General features: G+C 34.6%; 1 protein-coding gene across 1 annotated transcript; it reads right to left on the bottom strand.

The window, feature by feature from the left end:
* Positions 1-5,294: 5,294 nt before the first annotated feature.
* On the bottom strand, positions 5,295-10,863 carry LOC122607277 (serine incorporator 3). Its single transcript, XM_043780213.1, has 7 exons — positions 10,740-10,863; positions 9,636-9,861; positions 9,153-9,392; positions 8,178-8,289; positions 7,532-7,706; positions 6,752-6,992; positions 5,295-5,745 (listed from the first exon to the last, which is right to left on the bottom strand). Exons 2-7 carry the CDS (start codon positions 9,817-9,819, stop codon positions 5,456-5,458), a joined length of 1,242 nt encoding a protein of 413 aa, XP_043636148.1. The 5' UTR covers positions 9,820-9,861; positions 10,740-10,863; the 3' UTR covers positions 5,295-5,455.
* Between the last annotated feature and the right edge of the window lie 1,396 nt (positions 10,864-12,259).

Below are 12,259 nucleotides of genomic sequence, written 5' to 3'. Positions count from 1 at the left end.
TATTTCTTGTGTACATGGTCTTTTTATTTATTATTAGCTAAGCAACCCGGGTTCAACCTGGGATTTCAATAAAACTTTTGTTAATAATTTCATGATTCGTTCGTGTAATCCAAATAGACCTAATATTGAGTAAATCGGTTGCCGTTAACATCTCTAGGACTCTAACCATCTTTTCTAATAATTTTAAAAGAAAGTTATATGAAAATGTTATAAATTCTTTTGAAGGATAAATATTCAAATCTAGCAAGTTAAATGAGAAAGATAAACCTTATAGCAAGTGAGTCTTAGAAATATTAAATCAAATTTTAATTACACAAAACCGAAATGAAAACTTTAATGTTTAAAATAAGTAAACAAACCCATGAAAAAATAAATTACTTCGAATAGAACATTTATAGCCAATTAAAAACAACATAAATTTTTTCTTACTATTTATAACAATGAACCGAGTTTGTATATGAATGAAATCTATTATAAATATAAATGAAGGTAACATGAAACAAATATTAAAAAAACCTTACCAATTTTCAATCAATAGATTTCTATGAATAAAAAAATTATATGAAAATATTATAGATTCATTTGAAATGTGAAAAGATAAGTAGAATATTAAAAAATAAATAGAAAGAAAAATTAAAACACATGATGTCATAATTTTTATAAGGTAACTTAAGAATAGGATGTTAGCTTGCCACATAGGTTTTTTTCTAAAAATATCTTCTAAAAACAATTTTGTTTTATTAATATAAGAGATTATACATTTATTGGGTATAAACCCTCATAAATATATTATTTACAATTTTACATTCTTATTAATTTATATATATGGGGGAATTTTAATTCATAAAAAACATAGGGTCCATTATTTATTCATTATATATTAAGATATAATTAGTTTTCTATATTATTAGTTTCCATAATAATAATTTCCATGTATTAGGTTAATAAACTCTATAAATACAACCTCTTGTAATTCTCATAATCATAATCAAATACAATAACCTACAAGGTTCATAATCAAATTAAACAAAATCTTCTTTCCGTTCAAAAGTTTTGCATAGACAACAATGTGTTTTTTGAATTTCACGCAACTTTTTAATCTGTGAAGGACAAGGTCACCCGTTCTACCCTTCTCATTGGTCCAAGTAATGGAGGTCTCTACTCCTTTTGTCTACCAAGTTATCAACCTATCCAAAAATCTGTGTTCACCACTGTACAAGTCTCTCCGGACGTGTGGCATCAAAGACTGGGTCACCCTCATTCCAAATTATTTTCTTCAATGTTATCTCGATTTAATTTACCGCTTTCTAGTAATAGTTCTTTAAGTCATCGTACTGCTTGCTCTATTGGCAAGTCTTCCAAACTGCATTTACCATTATCTCGCAATAAAGCTTCGAATATTCTTGATCTTATATATTGTGATGTTTGGGGTCCTTCACCCGTCCCTTCTTTTGACGGTCATTCTTATTTTTTTGCTGTGTGTTGATGCCTTTTCACGTTACATGTGGTTCTTTCCCTTGAAACGAAAATCTAATGTCTATCATATATTTACTCAGTTTGTTGCTATGTCAGAACGTCAATTTAAAACAAAACTGAAATCAGTCCAAACCGATGGTGGGGTGAATTTCGCAAATTATCTCCTTTTTTCTCAAATCCAGGCATCATCCATAGATTTTCTTGTCCCCACACAAGTGAACAAAATGGCCTTGTTGAAAGACGACACCGACATGTCGTTGAAACTGGTCTCACTCTACTTTTTTAACTTGGTGTCCCATCTAAATTCTGGCACTTTGCTTTTGACACTGCAGTCTACCTTATCAATCGCATGCCCTCTTCAAACACAGCACGCACCTCTCCCTTTGAGTTTTTGTTCAAGCGAACACCCAATTACACTTTTCTCCGTGTTTTTGGTTGTCAATGATTTCCTCACCTACGACCCTATAATCCATACAAAATATTGCTCGTTATGTCCGCTTTAATGAACACTTCTTCCCATTTCGTCAACCCACCTCACCACCGACACCTACCTCCCAACCAGACGAATACATCTCATCTTATCCATCACCTCCACCTCCTACGTTCAACCCAGTTTCCGATGAGTCAGCTGCAAATGTTGATTCACCTCCTCCACCTGAGCCCACAACTACGCTCAATTCTCATGTCCAACCTGTACAACATTCATCATAACCTGCACAACTCGTCCATCCTATTCCCTCCTCTTTACCATCATCACCACCCTAGCCCACTACACGTACACGTCCTTCAAATCTTTGCCAAAATCCTCCTAAAACAAAATTTTTTGATCCATCTGCGAATCATACCTCCACATCTCTTTCCGAATCTGAACACCCTACCTTTGCTATTGCTAACAAGAACCCTCTTTGGCGCAAAGCCATAGAGGATGAATAGTCACTCGTGAGAAACGACACATGGTCATTAGTGCCACGTGCACCTGGAAAAAATGTAGTTGATTGCAAGTGGGTATACAAAGTTAAACGTGATCAACGAGGAATTATCACTCACTATAAAGCGAGACTTGTTGCTAAGGGATTTTACCAGCAGTCGGGCATTGACTACACCGACACCTTTAGCCCTGTTGTCAAGGCTACCACTATCCGGGTTGTTTTATCTATTGCTACAGCTAACCATTGGCCATTGAGACAATTGGATGTCCAGAATGCTTTCTTACATGGTGATCTAAAGGAAACAGTGTATCTACAGCAACCGCCAGGTTTTGTTGATAGGTCAAAAACCTGATCATGTGTGTTTATTGCACAAATCATTGTACGGTCTAAAGCAAGCACCGAAAACGTGGTTTCATCGGCTCTCTCAGGCAATTGGGTTTAGGGGATCCAAAACCGATCCCTCGCTTTTTATCTATTATGCTTGTGGTACAGTGCTCTATATGCTAGTGTACGTTGATGATATTATTTTGACAGGTAACAACCCTTTGGTGCTTGATCAGGTTGTTCATCAGCTTAGCCGTGCCTTTGCCATTCAAGACATGGGGCATCTGTCCTATTTTCTGGGTGTGGAAATCACACGCACAGGTTCAGATTTGTTTCTATCTCAATCAAAATATATTATAGATCTCTTGGAACGCGCAAATTTGTCCAATGCTAGACCAGTTCCATCTCTACTTTCTACATCTGTGGTTTTATCTAATGGTAATAGCACTGCTTTCTCGGATCCAGTAAAATACCGAAGTATTGTTGGGGGTCTCCAGTATGCTACTCTTTCTAGGCCTGATATCGCATTTGCTGTGAACAAAGTGTGTCAATACATGCATTCCCCGACTGAGAATCATTGGTTAGCTGTTAAGCGTATTCTTTGTTACTTACAAGGGACATCTAGTTACGGATTACGCATCTCTAGCAACTCCTCAACTCAGTTACATGCTTATGTTGATGCCTTCTTCAATGCTATTAATGCCTACTCTGATGCTGATTGGGCTGGTTGCCCAGATGACCGTCGATCCACAGGGGGATTTGCTATATATCAAGGATCTAATCTTGTCTCTTGGTCTGCTAGAAAACACGTTGGTTTGACACTGTCGCCGAACTACATGGCTTCAATCTCTACTTCAAGAATTTCACATTCCTATACAGACTACTCCAACATTGTGGTGTGACAATCTAAGCGCTACTTATTTGTCAGTTAATCCCGTCTTTCATGCATGCACAAAGCATGTGGAAATTGATTTTCATTTTGTACGAGAGAAGGTTGCTCAAGGAAATTTGTCAGTAAAGTTCATATCTTCACATGATCAGATTGCGGATGTTTTACAAAGGCCTTATCTTCAGATCGGTTCATGCTGTTGCGATCCAAGCTAAGAGTCGCACAATGGCCTTAGCTTGAGGGGGGCGTATTAAGATATAACTAGTTTTTTATATTATTAGTTTCCATAATAATAGTTTTCATGTATTAGGTTAATAGACTCTATAAATATAACCTTTTGTAATTCTCATAATCATAATCAAATACAATAACCTACAAGGTTTTTAATTATATATTTATGGATTAAAAATTTAGTATGTAAGAAGGATTTCACCAAACTTAAATGTGTGACAACACCACCTTCACTTTTCCCTTTTTATATATCTATAACATTATTTAAAATATTAAATTAAATTCTTTACGGTTTTGATATGTAATGTTTATGAAGATGAACAGATATTTAAAATGAGTGGGACATACACTCTGCAAATGTTCCTTTTCAGGGAAATTTAGAGGACTCCCACCAATATGGAATGAGAATGAATAGCATGAACATGTGTTTGTGATTGATACAACATACTCGTAATATACTTGGTTATTGAGTACAACCGCATGCAATTCTAACCTCATATGGTATCTTTGCACAATTGCACTTGTGTGCACTTTTAAAGTATCCGTGTGTAAATTTATTGAGATTTGAAGAATTTATGAACAGATCATAAATGTTTGATAAAAAATTATTCATTAATTAAATAAACAATAAACATAGTGTCCGTTATTAATTTATGTTTGTAAACGTTCAATAATATGTTCGTGAGCGTTCATTCATTTGGGTAAATAGAATAACAAACCCTAAAATATTATGTTCATTTCGTTTTTTTTCACTTTTTTTAATCGTTCATTAAAATAAATTTCTAATTATCTCAAGATGATTTTTATGTTTGTAAACGTTCAATAATATGTTCTTGAGCCTTCGTTTATTTGGGTAAATAGTCATTTTGACAACAAACTCAAGATATTGTGTTCATTTAGTTTTTTCACTTTCTTTAATCGTTCATTAAAAAAAGTTTCTAACTATCTCAGGATGATTGGATGGTAAAAAAAATTGCCGTGAGATATTTGACTCAAGAATCAAGATTGAAGTATTAGTTATCTTGGAAATGACCTTTAGAATATTAGCCATTTTTTTTTATTACATGAATGTCTAATATTGAAATCATTATTCAGAATGTCAGCTTAATAGTTTTAGGAGATGAATATTTGAAAATATAGAACTTAGATCGTAATGCTTATAATTATACGAGTACTTTGTTCATTGGCGTTGATGTCGCTCCTGTAATAAACTAAAAACACATTCTAAAAAGATGCCAATGTAAATATGTAATATTGAAATCATTATTCAGAATGTCAGCTTAATAGTTTTAGGAGATGAATATTTGAAAATATAGAACTTAGATCCTAATGCTTATAATTATACTTTGTTCATTGGTGTTGGTGTCGCTTCTGTGATAAACTATGAACACATTCTAAAAAGATGCCAATTTATAACTACAAGCGGCCTGAAATCTCCTAACCCGGAAATAAAAACAATTTCATTACAATTTTATTATCAAAGATTTATTCACCCCATCACGTTAAAGTAAATGTCAGTACACAAACTTCAAGCATAATTCGCATAGTGTGACAGACAACCAAATACATACATATTACAATGACTTGTGGAATATTTCGCTTGAACTCAGAACTCCCTATCGGGAAAGAGGTGAGGGGCAATCATTGACCAAATGAACAAACCTGCAGTTGCCCATGAGGTTATAATCCGGACCCACACTGAAGGCCACCCAACATCCACCAACCTGCCACTCTCACCAACTGAGGTTGACCACCCTGTAAGAAGCATTGCCGAGTACATGCTAGCAAGGGAGAAGATGATGTGGAAGAAAGAGTATGAATATGTGACAGGCTTGTTGTTCTCTTTCTCTTCATGTTCGTCTCTCTTGTCTAGTGGTAGCAACGGTTTCTCACCACCTGAAATATGGAAAGCAAAGCTCAGTTTCTGGTGCAACGAAGGGTAGTTCAAAAGAATCATTTCTGGTGCAACCATACCCTTTACGGTTGGATGTTTAATCCAACAGGAAAAATAGATAATATTTACAATTTAACAAATTTAGCTAAAAGGGAAGACGACAAAAGTTGCCCACAAAGTGCTACATACAACCTCCAAAATACTTTATGAAACAATTTCGAATATCATTGTAATAACACAGTTTCTATATTCATATGACACATCATAATTACTTATAAATATCAAAACAAAACAAAACAATAAAAGAGAAGAGAAAAGTGTATGTCAATGAACCAGATCACACCTTATCCAACCCTCCTAGTTGCAACTTGCAACCTCTAATGCCACATGATCTGTAGGGTGTTTCATGTTTCACCTTGTTCTTCAAGAGGACAACAATAGAAGCAGATAAACACCCCTTGACACTAAGAAATTTAAATAGATGGCAAAATGGGTGTGTTGGGAAGGCTGGGAGACCAATAAATACAGGTCTTTTCTTAGCACAGATCGAAAGCGAACAGGTTAATCCGCAAACACTGATAGTTGCAAAAATTTTAAAAGGTTTACGAGTTGTGAAATGAACCTAGATTATCTTCACAAGAGGTCATAAATTATTTTGTGCCCCCTTAAGATAACGAGTTTTGCAGCCAGTGTAAAAGTATCTTTTGACCCTTAAATAATCATACAAGCTTAAGCAGGCACCATATGTTAAGTAACCATTAAAAACTGATAATTGTGCCCACAGCTTGAAGTTACCGAAATCAGATGATCAGTTCCAAAACACAAATCCAAACACTGAGATTATGCATTCAAAACTACTTTTGACTTGCAACCATTTTGACCAAAGATGTAATTATACACAATTGACCTCTACTTATAGACATAACTATATGTGTTGACACTGCCATCTTATAAAAATATGCACAGCTAACAGAAGACTCTGAGGATGTGGAGAACGAAAAACTTTACCTGCACGGGGTGAGTCTGGCGGGGAAAGCAAAGCGGTAGAAGATCCAGCTCTCACGGCAGAGTAGACCACCGAGAGCACAGTTGTGAGCAACCCAACAGTAAGTGTTCCAGTGTTAACAGCTTTAGAATGATTGTGGAGACCATTGCAAGCATAATCCCTCGGTTCACTTGCAAGCCCACTATAGCAAAGATACATGCAGTAAAAAGAAATAACGGATGCTGGAAGAATGCTGCCACATACCTAATGTACACCAAAAGAATTTGTAAGATGACCATTACTAAATCAATATGAAAGAGACATACAAGCCATATCATATTGTAGACACGAACAAAAAGGGCAACTTCAGGGCTAACATGATACGAGGTAGCAACATGGGTGGGGTTGGGTAAAGGTTCAATACATGTATTTTTCGTGCGCGTCACTTTTGCCTAAGTTGCTTAAAATATGGATCTAGCGTGTTTGATGAGATCACAAAACCTATATTTATGCAGTTACATTATGCACTCAAGAGGTTGGTGATTAAAAATACACTTTGGGTGACTTTTTAACCAGTTAAACCCATTTGATCTGATTCATTATAGATAAAAGATATCCAATCAACTCACTCGTAAGTAAATGTGTTAAAATTGCCACCTCTACTCACAGTCTCACACTACTAATAGGGAATAAATGAGAACTTAATTATTATCTAAGTTATCTAACATACTGCACTGAAGTGTAGTAAATGAAAGAAAAAGAAACTATTTAGCAATAGAACAGAAAGGGGTTCAGAAACTCACTGTGGGATGTAATGTGATTATAGCAAACACGAACACAAGAATGAGGGTCATTACAATAAAGAACGTATTGAGACCACAGTCCTGCCCAGATGGGGTAAACAAATAGAACAGAAGTCCGGAGAACGAGAATGTTGCCACATAACACACGAGTGAAACAACAAGCAAGGCTGCATACCTGTATCATATACAAAATAGATTTAGGAATGAAAACAGATAAGATTAAGGGGACAACATAACTTGTTTCACTGTCCTTGTATGTGTAAAAGTAGATGCGGCAAGATAAGCAGATTGGTAACGGGTTCAAATAGGTTATTGCCAAACCATCGGTTCTTTTTGCAGGTCCATTCGGGACGTGTCAGTTTGGGCCAAAGCATTTTTGTATGAAGATTTTTACAAACATCAGATATAATATTTATATCAATAGTAGCTTAAGTTTTGTAAACATATAAACATCTAAGGAGATTTTTTGCATTAAAAATACACCCAACGTGACGTTAGATCATTTTGATTTCAGGTTTACCATTGTGAACCATTAGAAAAAAAAATTAGCCAAATCAACCCATTCATAAGTAAATGGGTCAATATGGCCACATCGATGTCAAAACATAGGATAAGTGTACTTTGACAGAAAATAGTAGGAACGAACCAGAACTGCTCATCATAGCCAACCCATTTGTCATTCCAGCTATGTACAAAGTCCAGCAAGAGCACCACTTGAACAAGGAGAAATAGCCCAGAGCCAATTTTCGATGTAGACTCTGCATTCAAATGGACAGGATCATACATACTAAAATCAAACAGATAAATGCCCAACTAAGATACTTGGTGGCTCCACAACTAGGTCCTATGACTTACAAGACATCAGTCACTACGAGGCTGTAGTGACTGGAAACTTCAGTACAGTTTTAATTATTCTTTCCCTATGAATTGCTCATAAAATATATTCTGGGCTAATGCCTAAATTCTGAGGGACATACTGGTTTAAGGGGGTTTTCGATGTGTGTTTTTTCGATAGTTAAAGATATTAAACGATCATCATATTAATCAACAGTTTATAAAACGGACGGCGCTACAAAATAGTGTTTGGATCTCATATTGCTTGAGATTGTAATAATCATACTCAGATGTTCAAATGTTTATCAAATTCTAACTATTTAAGAAACTACTAAACAAAATGACTGAAAATGTTATTTTCCTAAAATCAACAAGCAGTTAGTAAAAAGAAAATAATAGTGTCTCCGACTAAGATAAAGAAGGCGTAAGCAATTAAACGTATATTAGCTGTACGTAATCAGGTCTGATCATTCCACCCATTAATAGTCAGACAAGGAGACTTTGTTTCTCCAGACATCAGAAACTGACTATCAAACAATCAGTTCCAGAATGCATATCCAACTACACTCTTATACACTACACTGCACACAACCCCGACACTCAAATTGTACGAAAAGAATGACATATCCATGCATGTTTTTAAAAGATACATGAATAGAACAACATCAAGCTTATTACTAGAAAATATTTTAGCGATGCAATTACCAAAAACCAAGGGGTAACAGAGCAGCTGAAAAGGATAACGATAAAAAAAAACACTTTGTATCTCAGAGAGAGAACGGCTTACCATAAAAGCTGATGATCTCATTTGGAAGGAAAAACATAAGGATTACCAAAAGACACCAGCAAATGACTTTCATCATCCATCCACCATGGTGCAAACTATCTCGTGGGTCTTTTTGGGTTTTCACCCCAACCATTAGAAGGGATAGGATCGAGAAAAACAAAAAGTTCCCCAAACTAACTCGTAAAACAGCATCTGTCTCGAACCACTCCCTATCAGGAGTTTCATAAAAGTGGTTAATCCCTGCATAATGAACACCAAATAAGTTCACTGACATAACAAGAAATTTGTTCAGAACAAAAATGCAAAGGGTTCAGCTTATGTTGAATATTATCCTGTTTTGGCATATTTGTATCGACATGTTCTTAGAATGCTTAACAAATGAAATAATAAGTTTCTTTTGTATCTAATTACATCAATGGCCTAACACTGATGAAAACTGCCATGATTATATGTAATATAAAGATAGAGAATAAAAGGTCTTACAAGGGATCTTCTCCATTAGCGGTGCAGCAACTTCTCTTAGAATCCAAGCGACAATCAAAGAGAGAGCAAAGAGACCACAATATGCAATACGAGCAGACCGACGACTAATCCCGGACACAACAGTTTGGCATGCACTGCATGCGCATGATGCGCAGCAAGAAGCCAGGCAACCAGCTGCCCACATCTTTCCCTATCAACTCTATACAGCAACCAATATTCACTGAAACTGATCATTTAACAACAATCACCACACCCATCAAAGACCGTAAAAAATATTCCACATAAACAAGAAAGACAAACCCCTCAATAAATAGTAAGCTTAAGTTTGAAGTAGCTCCATGATGCACAAATACGTATCATATGTGTGTATCAGTATATGTAATGCAACACATTGTCAATATCTGATATGTACTAAAATTTTGGTATTCAACATCAGTCAATAATCGCAAAGATTAAATCGTCAGGTTACCGAAGAACATGTAAGAAAACTTAAGCATACAAATTTTACTCGAAAAAAAAAGACACGACAGAAATAAAACCGAAAACATCATAAAAATAAGTGCTTTAAGGAATATAATTGCACAAATATGAACTAAAAACCGCAACGCAGCTTGAAGTATCTAGCGCTACAAGGCTGCAATTTATTTTTCATTCAAATGGTAATGCAGTAATTAATTCAACATTAAAACAAGTCTCCCTGACGACGGATCATCGAGAACATGTCCGGTGAGTGAAAATCTTATTACTAATTTTTTCGAAAGCTAAAACACAGTTTCAAGTGTTCGGTTAGGCAATTACGCCTGTTTTAGTTTAATTTCACTAGAACAACACAGTTATTTTTTAACAACCCCAATTATTCAATTAAAATTACCTAATTATTCAAAAGTTTCAACTACAATTAAACTTTTAAAACATAATCTGCTTAGTATACAACACACAGATAATACACAATATATATAATTAGATTAGATATAAGGATCATGATGAAAACCCTAACCTTAGTAAAGCCTAAAACCTAATAAATAAAATAAAATAAAAGGAGAACTAAAAAGAAAGTACAGATTAATTAATGATTGATAATAATAATAAAGATAATAATGATACCTATTTGTTGATCTTGAGAACGAAATAATGAAGGATTATTGAGAGGATGGTCGGATTTCAGATGAGATTACCGCGTAAAAAAGGAAGTATATTTGACGAAGTAAAGAAGGTCTTTTTTTTTTTATTTTTAGATAGTGAGAATGCTTTTTTAACCAAGTTGGTTAAGGATAAGGTTAAGAAAGAACTAGCGGAAAAGAATAAAGGGGGTGGAATGGTAAGTGTTGCTAATTTCAAGGGGCGATTTCGTATACTCTGACTAAGCAGATGTTAGTTGGTGGATCCAACGGCTCGTGATGTTACAATCTAGGTTGTAGTTTTAAACGTATTTACACGGAAATAATTAATCCTCTTAACCAAATAGCTTAATAATAGGCCTAACTATGAGATGATAACATGTGAAAAGGGCAAGAATAGAAAAAAAGAATTAGTGGAGGATTATTAAACTATTTAGTTAACGGGATTTATCATTTTCCGTCTTTAAATTGTGATACAAAAAGAATTAATGGTGTAGCTCGTTAATAGTTTGTATATGATGATTCTATTTAGGGAAGTGATCTGTGCACCATCTGAATTTGACCATACACCATCAAACATGTTATATAGTATTGTACTGTACAACACTCTAAAGCACATTTGGTGGTGTACAGTTAAAAATAAATTGTGTATAGATTATCTCCCTTTTATTTAATATGTTATTTTAAGTGATGATTGGAATAAGTTTTAAATCTTTACCACCCTTAGCTAGTTTTGATGGTTCATGTTTTCAAGTATCAAATCCCAATGTTATCGGCGAACGAGTTTGATGGGAATGAAATTAATGCATTTATTTATTTATTATGGCTAGAAAGATCGACGATGTGGTAGTGACAGTTACCTGTGAAGATGACGACGAGTGGTGATGACAGCGAGTTGTGATAATAATTGATGTAAAGATAAATCTAAGTAGTAAAGATATTTTGAAGATTAGAAATAACAATTTAAGTTAATTTATTAAGAGCAGAACGGTCATTTCGTAATTTTTTTTTACCTTTCAACGAGATATGTAGTAGTATTGAAGTACAGATAGATATAGATACCATTATCAAACGGCTATCTATATTGTATCATCTTTGATTTTTTTATCTTTTAAAAGCATCGTCCCAATACACGTGAAGTAAAGTACTCGTATCATGCAATGTATATGATGAGTTTAACAGTTCCTTTTAACAGTAAAATTTAATGATATCGAATGTGAGAAAGTTCCGAATAAAGGTTTATCCTTGGTTACTTTGAAAACTAAAGGATCAGACGTGCAATGTGTTTTCAATGTAACCACAAAAGACCATCTAGTTAAGTTGACTTCATTCTTTAATTAATTACTACGGAGTATAAGGTCTGTTTGACAATGGGTTTTAGTGGTTTTTTAGTAACTTAAAAGCCTCAAATTTTTAAATATAAGTCTCTTTTACATGATAGCCTTATTTGGATATAAATTTAAGATGAAAAACATCAACCCAAAAAGTTCCTGAATAGTGTGACAA

Source organism: Erigeron canadensis, chromosome 7 (genome assembly GCF_010389155.1).
Source record: "Erigeron canadensis isolate Cc75 chromosome 7, C_canadensis_v1, whole genome shotgun sequence".
Lineage (NCBI taxonomy): Eukaryota > Viridiplantae > Streptophyta > Magnoliopsida > Asterales > Asteraceae > Erigeron > Erigeron canadensis.
The sequence above is the reverse complement of the archived record's forward strand: the minus strand, read 5'-3'. Positions and strand labels throughout refer to the sequence as shown.